The following is a 16,431-nucleotide window of genomic DNA, read 5'->3' as shown; positions in this document are numbered from 1 at the left end:
CTAAATGCAAAAGGCAGGCTTCCTGTTGCGTTTTTCAAATTGCACCCAAGACTTTTTTGTTTGTCTGGTCATGATGGTAAGAATTTGAGCATGTTAAAGACCTCAAAAAGCCAATTCATTTGCCTGAATAATAATAACTAAATGCAAAATAGCAGGCTACCTGTTGCGTTTTTCAAATTGCACCACGCCCATTGAAAATTCCTTCAGAATACTTACATTTTCACCACTTTTGGTAAGAATTTGAGCATGTTAAAGCCCTCAAAAAGCCAATTCATTTGCCTGAAAAAAATAAAATAATTTTATTGAAATTGTAAGGTCCAGACAAACTGTCTCTCAGTGCCTGTCAGTGCTCGGGCCCTAAATATAATCACTTATTTGTTTTACATATGAGTTAGTAAATCGATAAATTGCATAAATATTTCAAAGAAGCGTCTCTTAAATCTCCTAAATGATGCAGTAGCTCTTTTAAATGTATTTTGGTTCGGTACATTCTTGGAATGGAACTCCACCTCCCAGAAAGCACCGCGGGTCAGAAGCGTACAGTAGAGGAGCATTCGAGGGGAATCGAACAGTCGACTCCTTCCAGGACCTTGAGGACGTGACAAACGTAACGTGAGCAGCTACTTCAATAACTGTTTGTGTTTTCGTTTCGCGACTGAAGGGATTAAAATACATTTTAACCGACATTATCTTATTATGCGAGGAGAAAACATGACGTAGCTTTGCTGTGAACAGAAACAGCCGTCAGCTAACCTACAGTAGCCGCTAGCTAGCAGCCGGTGTGTTATTGCGCTAACTAGCTTGTGTGTGTTTCCTCCACAGAACAATAACAAGACATTACAAACATGTTGCTTCGCAAGGTGAGCCAGTCCTCCGCCCTGTGCGGCTCCCTTCTCCGGATCCCCCCCGGCCTGTCTGGGTACGTATCTCTCAAAAGCGGCCGTCGTTAGCTTCCAGGCTAACATGACAGACTGTAGCGACTGTATCAAAACAGAAACAAGGACTAATCTCGTTTTCTTGTCCGGACAACAGAGGTCATCGTCCGGCCAGGGCTGTGGCAGCGGTCCAAAGCTCCCGTCTCTACGCCAGCCAGGCTGCAGAGGTACAGTAACAGTAGCCTAAAGTCGGTGTTTACTCTTTAATTCAGATTTTAACAGTGTTTACTCTTTAATTCACATTCTGTCATGGGTACATGTTGCATTCTGGGGGGTTGTGATGTTCCACTGTCTTATCATTCGCCTTGTTTTGGTGATGGAGGTGTCAGGGTGACATAACGCCGTCATCCCCTCCCGCTGGAAGTGGGTGAAGGTTCACTGGTCACGTGACTCTGTTACCAAAGGTGACACACGTGGGGGACGCCGGTATTTTCCAGGCAAGGGTTCAGCCATTCACACAGCTGCTGGAAGATGTCATATGTCAGTGCATGTCCTCAACTGACATCATTGGTATTTACTCATATAACTTTATTTGTGTAGCACATATCAAAAGGCAAGTTTACAAAGTGCTTCACAAACATTGAGATGGAGAAATGACGCACACAAAGACATAAGAAGTTTATGTACAAGCCAAATTATAAAATTGAGTCTTTAAAGGAGGACAACTAGGTAGCGTGTCTGATTCCCAGTGGAAGGTTATTCCATAGTCGTGGAGTCCTCACAGAAAAGACTCTACCGCCCTCAGTTTCACGCCTCACTCTGGGAACCACAAGTTGTTTTGCAGACCTTAGATTACACGCAGGTAAATACGGGATTACAAGGTGACTGACATAAGACGGGGCAATGCCACTAAGAGATTGGAAAAACTGGCAATACATTTTTTAGAATCAATTCTGAGTGTGACAGGTAGCCAGTGCAGTGAGGGGGTGATGTGCGCATGCTTTTGGTTTTTTTGTAAGAACTCCGACTGCGGTATTTTGAAAAAGTTGGAGAATTTTATGATAAACTTTTTTTTTTCTTTTTAAACGTGTCTTTCTTCACTGTTTCATATCTGTTTCATTTCTTCACTATAAACATCAGGTGACATTACGGACTCAGTCTCACTCATGAGATTATTTCCTCTGTGTTAACTTGTAACACCAGTCTCCAGAAACTCCTGCAGGATAAACTGGAAAAACCAAAAAGGCCGCAAACAACCTTCTGTAAATGAATTTAGTCCCACTGGAATGTTCATTCAGTTTAAGCACAGCACAAAGATGGTTAGCTCTGTGCCTTAGTCTTATCATGGCAGGTGTGTGTGATGACAATGTTTGCAAGTGCATCTTTAAAAAATGATATATCTCATTGCTCATAAATACACAGGAATTTATTATATTTAAGGCTCTGAATTTAAAATGCTTTGCTCTCACTATGACTGAAAGGAAGCTGAACCGTTCAGCTGAGTCTTTCCCGAAACATTGTGATGTTTGTGTCTCTTCAGTAAATAGGACTTTGCTTCAGTCCCTCATTAACTTAGCTTTATTGTATTTGTATTATACTTTTGACAAACACAATTATATATATATAGGCTCACTCCAAGATGTCAGTTCATGTCAACAGTGATTCATATCTTGATGATTTCTCTCAGGGCTCAACATGGCAAAGTACACAATAAAATGAAAGTTTGTATTGCCAGCTTAAAGAAACACGAGACTTACTGTAAAATACGTTTGTTATCTCATCAACCGGTCAGGTATCTGTTTAGTTAGGCAGCATGTGCCATGGACAGGGTTCTTTTATGTGTTTATTTTTTCAGTTGTTGAGATGAACTCTGTGAACCTTCAGTGTCTGTTTCTCTTTTAATCTGTTTTGCTTGTTTCTCTTCAGGCTGTGATAGAGAAGACGGCCGCAGTCGGAACTGATGCGGCCACTAAAGTGGAAAAGAAGATAGTTTCTCAGGTATGTTATTTTATTATTATATTTTAAATGATGTTTCATTATGGCTTTTAAAGAGTATTTTACATTAAGTCTTTGTGGACGCCCAAATCTATATTGACCACGTCTTGAGAGTTGGGTTCCTGTTTATTTGGAGTCCCAACACACATTCTTGTGAGTGATGCAACTCTCTGTCTTACCAACACTTCCACACTATTCCACTGGACCAATTCCTAAATCTGAAAAACACATAAAACACAGGGAGCGGCATGTTTACAAATCTGCTTTACAAATGTTTTACGAGGAAGAAAACTCATGTTTGTGAACTTCCTTCTTTACAGGAATCCAAATCATTTGCTGTCAACATTTTCAAGGGGCAGATCGCCACTGCCCAAGTGTTTCCATACCCCTCAGGTAAATCAGAGGATGTTTATGTTAATATCTGTTTTAAAAGATTGCAACAATTGATGAAATATCTCTGTATACCTGAAAAAAACTGAAGTGTAATCACTATGATCTGTGCCGTAGCCCTCAATGAGGAGCAGGAGCAGTTCCTCAGGGAGCTTGTGGGTCCCGTTGCCAAATTTTTCGAGGTAAATTCGAAAGCTCATAGATAAGTTTGTGTGATCACATGCTTTACAACCCTCTAACTCACCTTGTGTGTTCGTTCTCCCTGTGAACAGGAGGTGAACGATGCTGCCAAGAATGACGCCTTGGAGAAGGTGGAGGATCACACCATGGAGGGCCTGAAGGAGATGGGCGCCTTTGGCCTGCAGGTGCCAGCTGACCTGAATGGCCTCGGCCTCTCAAACACACAGGTACCGTCTGCTCGTTAGATTTATGGCTATTTGCTCTGTTACACTCCCACATGAATAAATATTATGCCTGACAGAGATATTAACTGGCGTGAGCTGTGTGTCTAATGGGATAATATCCGTCTGTGCATCAGTATGCTCGGTTGGTCGAGATCGTCGGCAGTCACGACCTGGGCGTTGGAATCACTCTGGGCGCCCACCAGTCCATTGGCTTCAAGGGCATTCTGCTTTTTGGGAATCCAGCCCAGAAGCAGAAGTACCTGCCTAAACTCGCCACAGGTATGATTCCTATTGTTATTGTCAAACCCTCGACAAAGAAATGTAACTGAGGCTTAATATCTTAACCATTATCTTAATTATTTAATACATTGGAGGAAAGATTGAGAGCTGCTTATCATTTCTGTGTTGTACATGATTGACATTGCTTGTGTGTATTTGTCCTTGCAGGCGAGCATATAGCGGCCTTCTGTCTGACTGAACCAGCCAGTGGCTCTGACGCCGCCTCTATCAAGACCACCGCTATCCAGTCCCCCTGCGGAGAATATTTCACCCTCAGTGGAAGCAAGATCTGGATCAGGTGAGGAAACAGGCTCTTGTTACTTTCACCACAAGGAGGCAGCACTGTTACAGGACGTCATGGCTGGAAGCTGATGTGGAGCTTTGCTTTAACTAAACAACCAATTTCACTTTTCAGCAATGGAGGCCTGGCTGAGATCTTCACAGTGTTCGCCAAGACGCCCATGAAGGATCCCAAAACTGGCGAGATGAAGGACAAGATCTCAGCCTTCGTCGTGGAGAGGAGCTTTGGAGGGGTGACACAGTGAGCATTGTTTTCTGTTTGTCACCAGGCTCTGATTGTTGTCATTTTTTTTAATCTTAATGAATCCTTTCTCTCCTCTGACTCGCAGTGGCCCCCCAGAGAAGAAGATGGGCATCAAGGCGTCCAACACGGCCGAGGTCTACTTCGACAATGTCCGCGTGCCCGCTGACTGTTTACTCGGTGAGGTCGGTGGAGGTTTCAAGGTCGCCATGAACATCCTGAACAACGGGCGCTTCGGCATGGCGGCCGCCCTCTGCGGCACCATGAAGGGAGTCATCACCAAAGCTGTGAGTTGATGACAGGCAGCACAATATATGCAGACAGGAAGGGAAGTGAGGTGGTGTGAGGTGTGTCAGCAGAGGAGGATCGTGGCTTATTGCATGTGCTGCATCAATTCTCATCTCTATTGTCTGTGTTACACCCTCTCTTTCACTCGCATGTATTTCTTTCGTTGTGGGTTTGTGGGAAACTCCCCATCTTGTAGCTCAGTATGACCTTTTTTTCTGCGCTGCAACTTCCTGCTGAGTTAACTGGCGGCGAACATTCACATCTGTCGAATATGTCTTTGACAGCTTAATTACAGAAGTACAGAAAAAGACAACTGCTGTGTATTTGATCATTTTGAATACTTCGTGTTGAACTTGTGATACTGAAGCATAGAAAAAATCCATACGAGGCAATCTCTGTCCTCAGTATGTTTTATTAGCTGAGCGGCAGAAGCATATGATCTCATGTGCTACAGTAAGAGGAACGACATGACTGAGGTGAAGCTACACCCTGTGTCTGTGATTTCATTACTGACCGTAACGCATAATTTCCCCTCTTCACATCAGGTGGATCACGCAGCCAACAGAACCCAGTTTGGGAGCAAGATCCACAACTACGGAGCCATCCAGGAGAAGCTGGCGCGCATGGCCATGCTGGAATATGTGACTGAGGTCGGAGTAACTAACAGAGCTTTTACTTCCCCTTTTTTATAAAAGTCAACTATTTAAACATGGAGATGATTAATTTCAGTTCACATTAACTACAGGCACCTGTTCAAGAGAAATATACTAAACACAAATGTATTTGTCATCGCAAAATATGTAAATGGTACAGTCAATTTATTAAATCAATATTCTTGCATTATTCCCTAAATATTTAAATGACTAATTAGAAAATCCGCCATAGTTACAGTGTTAAAGAAGAGAAAAAGGTTCCCTGGATCTGCCCTTTCAATTTGCTTCCAGATTTAATAGGAACTTCCCAGGCCTCCAGAGAGTTTGGTAGAAATTGGTTTAGTGGTTTTTGTGTAAACCTGCTGGAAAATGGAGGAAAAAATTAACCAACAAAGAGACAAGTGAAAACATAACTGACATTGCATCCTCTGTTGTTGTTTGTTTTTTGCAGTCGATGGCCTACATGATCAGTGGCAACATGGACAGTGGAGCGTCTGAGTTCCAGATTGAAGCTGCCATCAGCAAGATCTTTGCTTCTGTAAGAGCTTTCACAGCACAACACTCTCATTGGTTAAACAGGAAGACATGGTGGGGATGATTCTATATCTCTAGGTGCCCGGCTGTATGTGCTTAATTGATTTTTATTTCTATCTCCTGTAGTAATCAGCGAAGATTTATATGTGTATTTATGTTAATTACCTCTATTTTTGTGCTCTGGGGGAATTGCCACATCTTTCATAACATTTGTAATCTTCCTTATTCTGTGGAAAACTGAAGAAACAGGGGGGGAAGTGGGAAGTTTCGAGGCTTGTTTACTGAATTAATATAGTTGTGTATTTGTCAAAGCTAAAACTTCTCTCCCTCCGACTGTGACAGGAAGCGGCGTGGACCGTGACTGACGAGTGTATTCAGGTCATGGGCGGCATGGGCTTCATGAAGGTGAGTGCTCAGTCTGCATCCGGCTACATATACATCAGACAGCAAAGTCAAGAAGGCGCCGAGTGGAAGCAGATACTTCTCTATACAGCTCACAGAAAGCAAACACAATTATTTAATAGAACAACTATTTCACAATTTAAATGACCAAAAACTATAGATTGTGGATGAAGAGGTTTTTACTGCTTGCCAATTTTTCATTCGCCTTCTTGACTTGAGCTCTTTCTTTTTATATTTGTGCATTTTTTCTACAGTAGCGATTTGTGAATCAGTAGCAAAGTTTTCTTTAATTTGAAATTTGAAATTTGAAATTTGAACTGCTACTACAAGTACATTGCTGTGGTCGTGGTCCCAGCAGCATATACTCTTATTATACCAGTCTGGCGTTGAGTTATGTTGTTGCTGCGTGCAAGACGATCAGAAAATACTAAATCATTTAAATAATTGTTTTCTCAGGTAAGCACCCAAGATAGAGCATGCACAAAGTGGCCAAAGATATGTGGGTGATGTTAAGTTATGGAAATTATGTGAAGTTATGGAAACAAGATTGTCGCTGTTCTTAAAATAAACCAAACCATGCAGGAGGCCACTTCTAGAGCAGATGTGCAGCACAGTGGAAACAATGCCCCATCATGAAACAACACTTGCATAACTGCAGAGGTGCCAACCCTTGTACAGATTGTTCTCTGCAAACACTTACACAGAGTAGGAAAAATAATCAGCACAATTAAATGCAATTTAGTTTAACAACAGAACAATTTACAATCTCGGAGGTCACTGAAAACTTCAACAGAGCAAGAGAACGTTTTACGTTTAAGATTTAAGCTGCAGATGAATCTGCTACCTTAATGCTTTTGCAAGATAAGTGTGACATCAGTTGAGGGCTATGATCTGTATAAAAGGAAGAGGTTAAGAAACTGTGATACCAACATGATAAGATAAGTTCTGCTCCAAGTTATCATTTTGACTCAGAGTTTCATTTCACCAGGGAAGACGAGGCAGACACGTTTTCATTTCTGCTCCTTTAGACAGAATATATCATCTTTGCTTCCTAAAATACAAACGTTGCCTTATTGACTCATTGCAGCTGCAGTTCCACCAGCTTCTCTAACCTGCATGCATCAATATGTCTTGTAAGAATGTCATTACTGATAATGGCTGCTGCACACTAGGGTCTAAAACAGAATTTTGGAAATGGATCCGTTTTTAGTTTGTCAATGGAAATGCTTGGAAACCAATTATAGTTGTTTAAAGTATTAGTTAGGATAGATATGAGTTCAACACTCATGTGCCCAGAGATTTTTTTTATTTTCAGATAAAAATCAATATCTGTATGTATGTAGCCTTAAATTATGGGTTACATTTGATCGTTACTGCTGAATTGTGCACAGGATGCTGTTGATGGAGAAATGTAAATGTCTGAGTCTGTTTCTGAAGGATTGTGGAGTGGAGCGAGTGATGAGGGACCTGAGAATCTTCAGAATCTTTGAGGGAACCAACGACATCCTGAGACTCTTTGTCGCCCTCAATGGATTCCAGGTAACTTGAAACCCCTTTTGTTGGACTGGTTTGTCGTTGGTTTTTTTCCCCCTGCAGACTCAGCTGTGGTGATCTGATAACGTCTGTGTGGAAAAACACAGATGTTCTGTTTAGAGGAAGTGATCTCTGCCATCTAAGACTCTTAACCCTAATACTTCCTTTGCAAGACACCGCCGCGTCTCGTAACTTTTAAAACGGGGAAACAAGACGCAGCTTCCTTTTTTCTTATTTAACACCAAGCGTCTGTGTTAAACTGGTGTTTCCTAATGCTCAGTCCCTTTTCATTCTCTTCCCCTATATTTCTAAAAAAGAGGACACAGGGAGCATCTCAGTTTATTCTGAGGAGAGGAAGACACGGTTCCTTACAATGACATTACATTATTTTTTTCTATTCAAAATTGTGGATTATCCTGTAAACATGGGAAGTAGATTTGAGGAGTTATAAGAGGGAGAATGGCATCTATGTCATTGCCATAGAGCTCACAGAACCCCTCTTTGTGACCTTGAACAGGCAAAGAAGATGCAGGACAGATGCCAACCTAATATATTTGCTATTGGACTGGTGACAACAATCCGCTAGGGTAAACATCCCTGCCAGAGCTATTTATGATAATCAAACATAAGCTGTAACCTTATACGGATGCCAAAATGTACCCATGGGAAGTTTTTATCTTGTGTTGCTTTAAATAACAAAAGAGGAAAGTGCACGTCTCATATATGCGGGTAAACAGGGAATGATACAGGACGTTTCTTTCCACAGTGTATCATGTATTATCATTATTTTTTTTAAAGGTCCTTTCAAGATACTTCTCGTCTTGCTTTCGATTTGAACATTAGATATCTGGGACATGATAAAGGTAAACACCTTGAATCAATTTCCCTCCCTGTTGATTTATCTCGTGCTTCCCTTTCTGCTTCCTTCTAGAATGCTGGGAACCAGTTGAAGAGTTTGCAGAAGGCCCTGAAGAACCCGCTTGGCAATGCTGGGTTTCTCGCGGGAGAAATCTCCAAGAGAGCCAAAAGGTTGCCACACAATCACACACACATACACAAATACACACTTCACTTTCTTTGTCTCTTCTATGCGGGGGAGAGAGCAAACCTGCTTTCGCTGAAAAAGGAGATGGAGTCCTTCTCTATGGTTCATGACAGATTTGACCTGACTGCTCATCAGCGGGTGTTTGCTCTCCTGTCATACAAAAAGTTCACATTTCCTGTATTTGGTTATATTTCATAATCAATTTCTCCTTCTAAGAACTGTGTGTAGAGCACATCAGTCACAGAAATCCGTCTTCACTTTTATGAGATATATATATATATATGTTACATATAAATATGTCATAAATTCTTTACTCCATAACTTCCTGTTTAAATGACAACTTTAGTCTCTGACGTGGTCTAACAACACGTCATGTTAAAAACCTCTTAAGGGATTAGCCCGACCCTTTACAAACACTGCACATAGATTTCAGTCATCCATCTAATAATAATCCAATAAATGACATGTGTAATAGCTGCAACTTGAAGCAGCTATTTAGGCTGTAAGTCTGTTTTCTTTGGCTTTGAGTGGGAAGCACAATTGTATAATGACGAGTCGGTTTATGAGCAGTGTTTGAATGCCTCACACTGCACAGTCGTCCTGTGGCCGAGAGGATTTCGTGCGGACACTGGTGCCAACTCGCTGTTGAGATGTTTCCACAACGTGTCTGTATGTTGATATAACACTGTCATCTTTTGATGTGTTTGTAGGAAGGCCGGTTTGGGCACAGGTCTGACTCTGCAGGGATCCGTGCACCCTGAGCTGGCACAGAGCGGTGAACTGGTACGTTATTGATTCAGCCATTGATGTAAGGGGTTTCCCTTTAGCTAGCTTGGAAAGAGTGAGTGTGTGGGTGGGTATCCAAATGACAGTTTGTCAGGACAAAGTTTGTTTTTACTAATGGTATGATGTGTGTGTGTGTGTGTTTTCTCCCCTTTTAAAGACAATTAAAGCCATCGAACAGTTCGGAGGTGTCGTTGAAGAGCTGCTTATCAAACATGGCAAGAAGATCATTGGTAAGTGTGCGTGTGTATGTGTGTGTGTGTGTGTATGCATGCATGTGTGAAGGTGTGAAATGTTGTGGTCGTAAGGAAAATCCCCATCCGGTAAATTTTTGCTGTCGGGTAAAGTCATTTTATGTGGTTGATTTCGTAATAATGAAATGAAAGAAGAATTCAGATTTGTCCACACAAACCGTTGACACAATCACATTCAATGATACGGTTTAATGCAAAAAAATGAGGAATCCTCTTTAGGTGTGTTTGTTTTGTGATGAGTCAACTCAACGTGCATGTTCCTGTTTCAGATGAACAGTTTGTCCTAATGAGAGTCGCCGACTGCGCCATTGACCTTTTCGCCATGGTGGTGGTCCTGTCCAGGTAGGAGTGAAATCCGATAAGAGAAGTTCTAAGGAACAAGACATGATTAACCCTCTGTACATGTTTCACTTGTCTTCTTTGCTTAAGAGACGTTTCTTTCTTTTCTTTGTCCTCTGCAGGGCTTCACGCTCTCTGAGTCAGGGTCAAGCCTCAGCTCAGCACGAGAAGATGCTGTGTGAGACCTGGTGTGTGGAGGTAAGACTGACGAGGCCGGAAATGGTTTCAATCTCACATTTAGACTGAGAGTTGTTTAGTGAACGTGAGGAAAAACAATCTAATATTAGTGCTACATTGCTTTGGCAACAGCTCTTGATAAATTAACATTATTCCTTAACGCTTCCTTTTGTCCCTCAGGCCCATGAGAGGATCATGCTTGGCACCAAGACCCTGCGATCCAGTGAGTCCAGACAGCTCTACAAGAACCTGCGGTCCATCTCTGCCGCCATGGTGGAGAACGGAGGAGTGGTGGCTCCTCACCCTCTGGGTTTCTAAACACACTACGCTGTGGTTTTCGTTTTTTTTTTTTTTTTTTTACCCCGCCCCAATCTCAGCAGGCTCTTTGTCAACTGTGCCATCTTCTCTCACACTTGAACCAATTTCTACTCATCATTGCTCCACGTTGATGGTGTATTTATGTAAGGCTTTTATCCCAAGCGCCTTTGGACAATTTGCCTCTCACTCACACACACACACACTCATGTACATAAGGCAAGAGCATGTTGTCTTGCTCAAGGGCACTGGCTTGTGGAGGAGAAGGTTGGGGTTCAAAGCTCATGATCCCCTCTGAACGACTAAGCATTCATGTAGTCAGATACATTTGCAACCTCATCGTTTTTATAGAGTAATCATTATTTTAATCTTTGGTTTGGTTCAGCACTCTGTAGCTGCTTTCAGACCGGTACTAAGGGCCAGACATTTTCCTGAAATTTCCCCAGGGGGTGTGTTGTACATGAGAATTCAAAAGTCTGATTCAGTCCAGACTTTTTCTGTAACTTTTCTTGGCAGCCCCTTTAGAAAATGTCTGGAAAATGTCTGAGTGAGCCAACGTGAGAATAAAGCAGGAAGATGTCTTTAAATCCAGGGCGAGAATCATGTCAGACGCGAAACTGTAAAAATACAAATATCTCAGGATGAAAAAGAGCTGTGATGCACCTAAAAGATGCTGACGAAGATGTGAACTTGGAAAGACCACGGGAGCTTTTGGCGATGAGGGCCATAACAGATCACAATGTGCTGTAAACAAAAACACAGTGCTCTCCTCAGTGCAATGCCAACAGTCATGTCCAGCCTCCTTCACGCTCTTCCCAGGCGCCACACCTCGCCTGAATGTTCCTGATATTCTCCTGTTGTTGTCAACGTTGCGTTCTCCATACGTTTGATCTGGATTGTCATCATTTTTTGGCCCTACCTAAACGATGCGACTAAAATGTCTTCGCTAGTTTCCGACCGACTAATTCGTCAGTGAGTTTCCCGTCCAGCGGCCATGTTGTTGACACGGCAAATACACTTGAACTCAACCGTGAGGCAGCGAAACACAGAGGTGTGATTAACCAACGAAACCTTGTCTGAAGTCAGTGGTGCTGTACTAGACTGTTTAATCTGGTGACACATGAAACTAACGGTGTTATATTTGTGTGAATACTAGATGAATTAATGCATAAGAACAATGCAACTTTGAGATTAGAGGTCAGTTAACAGGAAGCTTTGAACAAATCTGTTTTACTGTATACTCGACGGGGCTTTTAAAGATCAAACTCAGCCATTTGAATGTGTACACTTTTGTCTGCGTTGTGTTGAGATGTACATACAGTGTAATAGTTCATGTACTTTAGTGGTCTTCTGCACGCTAGAGAAGCCTTTGCCTTACAAACCGGTCCACAGATGCTGTTTGAAGTTCCTGTCATGACTTGAGGCTAACTTCACTTTCCAAAGTGCAAGAGTGTACGCTCCTCTGCTGAAGGTGACCGGTATCATTAACTGTAAATAGTGATCTGCTGCAGCTCAAACTGTATCTGCCCAGGATCCACGCAACCTCAAGGGATCTGCTCTGTGTTTGTGTTGTGACAGAGCCGCTGTTTGATATGAACACATGCACCCGATGATTGACGAGAGGAGTTGGGATGTTTGTTCAGATCTGCTTTGAGCTTTGTGGTGTAACGACGCACTTCTATTGGGATTAATAAATAAACTGACCATTACTCTGACGTCTGTGTGGATTCTGATTTATATTTACTGAACATGTCTTTTGTTTGGCCTTTCCCTGAACTGAGATATAGTCCTGGTTCTTTTAACTCATTGTCATATCAGCGGATGTGGCTTTACCAGAGAAAACGACATTGACTTTTAAGCTGTTCTTTTAAACGTGTAAAAACGTATTAAATATCAAACCTCAAAACAAAAAATCTAAGCAATATTTTCACCCCTAAACTCCATCCCGCCAGACATACTTCCTGTTTCTTCAGTATTTATTATTATCTGCAGTGTTTGCTTTCACTTCTGCAGCCCCAGACTCTTCCAGGCCCAACGCTCACTTTACAGGAATACCAGTAAGTGCTCTGCCACCACATGGCTGCTGGGGCATCTGTGCAGCCGTGAACTTGAAAACAGGAACTCCCTCCTCCTGCACTTTTTCACACTTGCTAAGTGTCGCTGCTACGAGAAGGAGATGCTGAGCCACCGCTTCAGGAGCCGTGTGGTTAGAAGGTTGAGAATTCCCCCCCCACGTCTGACTATAGGTGTGCGTGACAGACTCTGCATCTCAGCCTCAACTCGACCGAGGTGCCAGAACGTCTGCAGTGTGTGGGAAATGGAAATATCTAAGTGGATCAAGGCCATTCGACTTAAACTTTCTTTTTTTTAATATGTACAAATTCAAGAACACATGGAAACAACATTTTCCTCCATCCAGTTCAAATGAGGCAGGACTGTTTGTAGCCAAGAGGTCTGAGAGTTTGAGGTTTAAATCCCTGGACTAGCCAAGGTAAATTCACAGTGAGAGAAGTCGGCACCTGAACCACACCGTGCTCTGCCGTCAGTCCACATGTTGTGCTTGTGATTCGTCCAAACATCACTTTGCTGCACGTCCTGGTTCGAATGTTCTCCTCATGAAGTCCCAGGAGATTCCACGAGGCCCTGAGAAAACCAGCCACTTCTCCAAATGTCCCTGTGCCACTCAGGAGCCCGGCAGTGACCTGCTTGTCGTCCCCCCCCCCCCCCCCCCCCCCCCCACACTTCAGGCATTGTCCGCATTACCCTGACATGAGTGGGAGTCAGAGGAACTTCTGACTGACACCGGCCTCATTTCCTCCCCCTCCTCCTCCTCCTCCTCCTCCTCCTCCTCCTCCTCCTCTGGGACCTTTGGAAGCTCTTGGGAGATGATCGTCTGGGCTGTGAGGGTTCGCTCCCTGGGGGGGGGGGACATGAAGTTACACAACCAGTTAAGGGATCGAATCGTGTGGTGTTTTTTGTTGTGTGGCAAGATGCGAAGCACTGAAAGGGGAAGTGTTGTCTGTTTGTTGTTTCATTCTAAATAGCATGTGGTAGGACTACTTTATTTATGTAGTAGTAGTCACAGTAATATTGAGCCTCATGCTAATGAACTAGTTCTGCATGTTGTGGTCAGATAAGTCACTTTGTCTTGTGTTTACTCGTCCTCCCCTTTGAACAAGGGACGATTTTACACTTCAATACCCTAAGTCAGTATTTCCCCTGTAAAGTTTTGCCTACTCATTTCACGAACATTACAGTAATCTCTGCTAAATGAATGTACTCTTTATAAAATCTTGATAAATGATCCACGTACTGTTTTGCTGACGATTGAGAAGATTGATTCCACCACTGACGTCTGTGTTTAATAAACAATGACATCAAGAGTTTTGAATGATCTTGTTTTATCTTATCATAGATCTCAGAGTCACTGCTCCTGGTCACGATGTTCTCCAGCACACAACCTGCAAACTCGTGTTTTGCGTAGTTTTTGTAGAAGTGCTCGTACATCTGTGGATTTGTTTACAATGTGTAATTTAAACCTGAGCACATTAAGAAGATTGTGCAATCGTGTTTTTATCATTTAGGAAAAAGGTGAAAAGGGTTATTTTAAAATGATCTTAATGACACAATGTATCATTGACTGATTTCTATCCTGAAGATTTTGAACACCTGTGATTGTAATGTGGAACATATTTATTTATCAATGTTTCTACACTAACATAACTCACAATAGGGCAATTACATTCAACTTTATGTTTGTGGCCCCATATCACAACATGCTTGACCTCAAGGCCCTTTAGACATTAAGGACGAGACCCTACAAAATGATAGATTCCACTAAGACTCTGAACTTTGGCCACTGAGAGAAGAAACTCCCCTTTACGCATCTGCCTCGACCGGTTGGTGGGAGAGGAGAAGCGGGAGGGAAAGTTACCCCAAAGTTACTCATACCGATTATAATCCAAAGTATCAGTAACTTTTCTGAACTTTTATATTAGAAAAACACTAGAAGTGAGCACTAACCTGTAGGGGTCATGCCGTGCTCTGTGGTGGGAGGGCAACCAGCTGCCTCGCACCGTCCAGCCCAGGACACTCTTCAGGTACCGGGAGCAGCAGGGGAACCTGCGGCTCATCTTCTCCAGGAGTTCCTCTTTGCGCAAACCGTAAACAATTGGCGCGACGCACTGCGCCAGACTGAAGAAGGCGAAGGTGACCACCGCGGACAACTCTCGGGTCTGCGTCCGGATCAGGTTCTGCTTGTGCAGCGTCGCCAGCACGAAGCTCACGAAGCTGGGGAGGATGTACACGGCCAGCTGGCTGCCGTGCAGGGCGATGGTCCGACACCCGGCACGGTTGTGCCGATTGAGCACCCCTAACCTCCACCCCTCCACCAGTATCCGCACGTAGCTGTACAGAATCAGCATCGTGCACAGCCCAATGAACAGCACCTTCTGCAGGCCGCCTCTCCTCAGCTGCTCCGGGCCACACTTCCCGTGGTGCTCGTCCTCTGGGCTCGGCTGGAGGAGCAGGCTGAGGGGGATGACCAGCGCCACCAGCCAGGTGAGCGCGCCCATCAGCCAGGGCCAGTGCCCCGCGGTGCAGGTGTCGGCGTAGCGCATCGGGTGGCACACGGCGCAGTAGCGGTCCAGCGCCATCACCGTGAGCGTCAGGAGGATGCAGGAGGCGCTGGAGATCAGGACGGTCACCATGAGCAGGCAGGCGGTGCGCCCCGGCCGCGCGTCCAGGTGCACCTGCGAGTAGAAGACGCTGCTCATGCCCAGGTGGAGCAGGGCCGACACCAGCAGCTGGAAGACCAGCACGAAGCGCGCGCGGGTCCGGAGCCGCTCCTCACGCAGGATGGTCCAGTTGATGAGGAGGTTGAAGAAGAGGAGAACCGAGAAGGAGACGGTGGACACGTAGAAGCGCACACAGGTGTAGTCCCTCTCCGGTTCTGCTGCTCCTGCTGTCTCCTCGGTGCTGTTCACTGACATGATCCCTCGGCTGGAGTTGGCTGGACTGATGAAGATGGACATGATGATGGTGATGATGATGATGATGATGATGAGGGTGATGATGATGAAGATGGGAAAGAGAGCTTATTCCCTGCATGATCCTCTCTCAATGCTCTCTCACTGAAGACTGAGTCAGAAACACAACTGCTCACGTTTCTCTCTCTCTCTCTCTCTCTCTCTCTCTCTCTCTCTCTCTCTCTCTCTCTCTCTCTCTCTCTCTCTCTCTCTCCGTCTCCCTCTCTCTCCGTCTCCCTCTGTCTGTCGCTCGACTTTAAATGATATCTATTTCCGCTTTTATGTCAAGAGACCCAACCCATACCTGTACCTGAGCCCGTTGCACCACCAAGCGGTCAGAGCGGGTGTTACAGCAAGTGCATGTGTATGACACTAGGATATGTTTTATTCCAAAACACAATCATATATTCATATTCTATTCTATTCTATTCTACTCAACCATATTATATATCGTACTTGATGACTTACTCCATTCTCTTCTAGTCTATCCTACTCTATTATTTTAAATCGTGTAAAATCTGACAGTACCCGAATGCAGCATCAACCTGTGGATAGATGTTTATTTTTCAAATCGCAAGTACTAGATAATAACCTATT

General features: G+C 43.7%; 2 protein-coding genes across 3 annotated transcripts; one reads left to right on the top strand and one right to left on the bottom strand.

The window, feature by feature from the left end:
* The first annotated feature begins 526 nt into the window (after nucleotides 1-526).
* acadvl (acyl-CoA dehydrogenase very long chain) lies at nucleotides 527-12,522 on the top strand. Of its 2 annotated transcripts, none has more exons than XM_053416539.1 (21): nucleotides 527-612; nucleotides 823-919; nucleotides 1,033-1,102; nucleotides 2,802-2,873; nucleotides 3,191-3,263; nucleotides 3,378-3,442; nucleotides 3,533-3,667; nucleotides 3,799-3,943; nucleotides 4,112-4,241; nucleotides 4,359-4,484; nucleotides 4,573-4,771; nucleotides 5,318-5,422; nucleotides 5,877-5,963; nucleotides 6,302-6,364; nucleotides 7,799-7,900; nucleotides 8,826-8,923; nucleotides 9,650-9,722; nucleotides 9,883-9,955; nucleotides 10,246-10,318; nucleotides 10,438-10,513; nucleotides 10,673-12,522. In XM_053416539.1, exons 2-21 carry the CDS (start codon nucleotides 846-848, stop codon nucleotides 10,808-10,810), a joined length of 1,977 nt encoding a protein of 658 aa, XP_053272514.1. In that variant the 5' UTR covers nucleotides 527-612; nucleotides 823-845; the 3' UTR covers nucleotides 10,811-12,522. The 2 variants fall into 2 exon arrangements, with proteins under 2 accessions (XP_053272514.1, XP_053272515.1); XM_053416540.1 differs by having other exon boundaries at nucleotides 551-607.
* zgc:194312 (uncharacterized protein LOC794943 homolog) lies at nucleotides 7,077-16,017 on the bottom strand. The gene is made up of 2 exons (XM_053416541.1): nucleotides 14,831-16,017; nucleotides 7,077-7,983 (listed from the first exon to the last, which is right to left on the bottom strand). Exons 1-2 carry the CDS (start codon nucleotides 15,838-15,840, stop codon nucleotides 7,887-7,889), a joined length of 1,107 nt encoding a protein of 368 aa, XP_053272516.1. The 5' UTR covers nucleotides 15,841-16,017; the 3' UTR covers nucleotides 7,077-7,886.
* Nucleotides 16,018-16,431: the final 414 nt, after the last annotated feature.

This window comes from Pleuronectes platessa, chromosome 23, assembly GCF_947347685.1.
Source record: "Pleuronectes platessa chromosome 23, fPlePla1.1, whole genome shotgun sequence".
In the NCBI taxonomy this organism is placed as follows: domain Eukaryota; kingdom Metazoa; phylum Chordata; class Actinopteri; order Pleuronectiformes; family Pleuronectidae; genus Pleuronectes; species Pleuronectes platessa.
The sequence above is the reverse complement of the archived record's forward strand: the minus strand, read 5'-3'. Positions and strand labels throughout refer to the sequence as shown.

Bases quoted from the DNA above. Each gene is read 5' to 3' on its own strand.
- acadvl (XM_053416539.1), top strand. From the start codon at position 846: ATGTTGCTTCGCAAGGTGAGCCAGTCCTCCGCCCTGTGCGGCTCCCTT. The intron at 4,772-5,317 runs GTGAGTTGATGA...TCTTCACATCAG, and splicing joins AGGGAGTCATCACCAAAGCT to GTGGATCACGCAGCCAACAG. The intron at 6,365-7,798 runs GTGAGTGCTCAG...CTGTTTCTGAAG, and splicing joins GCGGCATGGGCTTCATGAAG to GATTGTGGAGTGGAGCGAGT.
- zgc:194312 (XM_053416541.1), bottom strand. From the start codon at position 15,840: ATGTCCATCTTCATCAGTCCAGCCAACTCCAGCCGAGGGATCATGTCA. The intron at 7,984-14,830 runs GTTAGTGCTCAC...TTTTCCACACAG, and splicing joins GCACGGCATGACCCCTACAG to ACGTTATCAGATCACCACAG.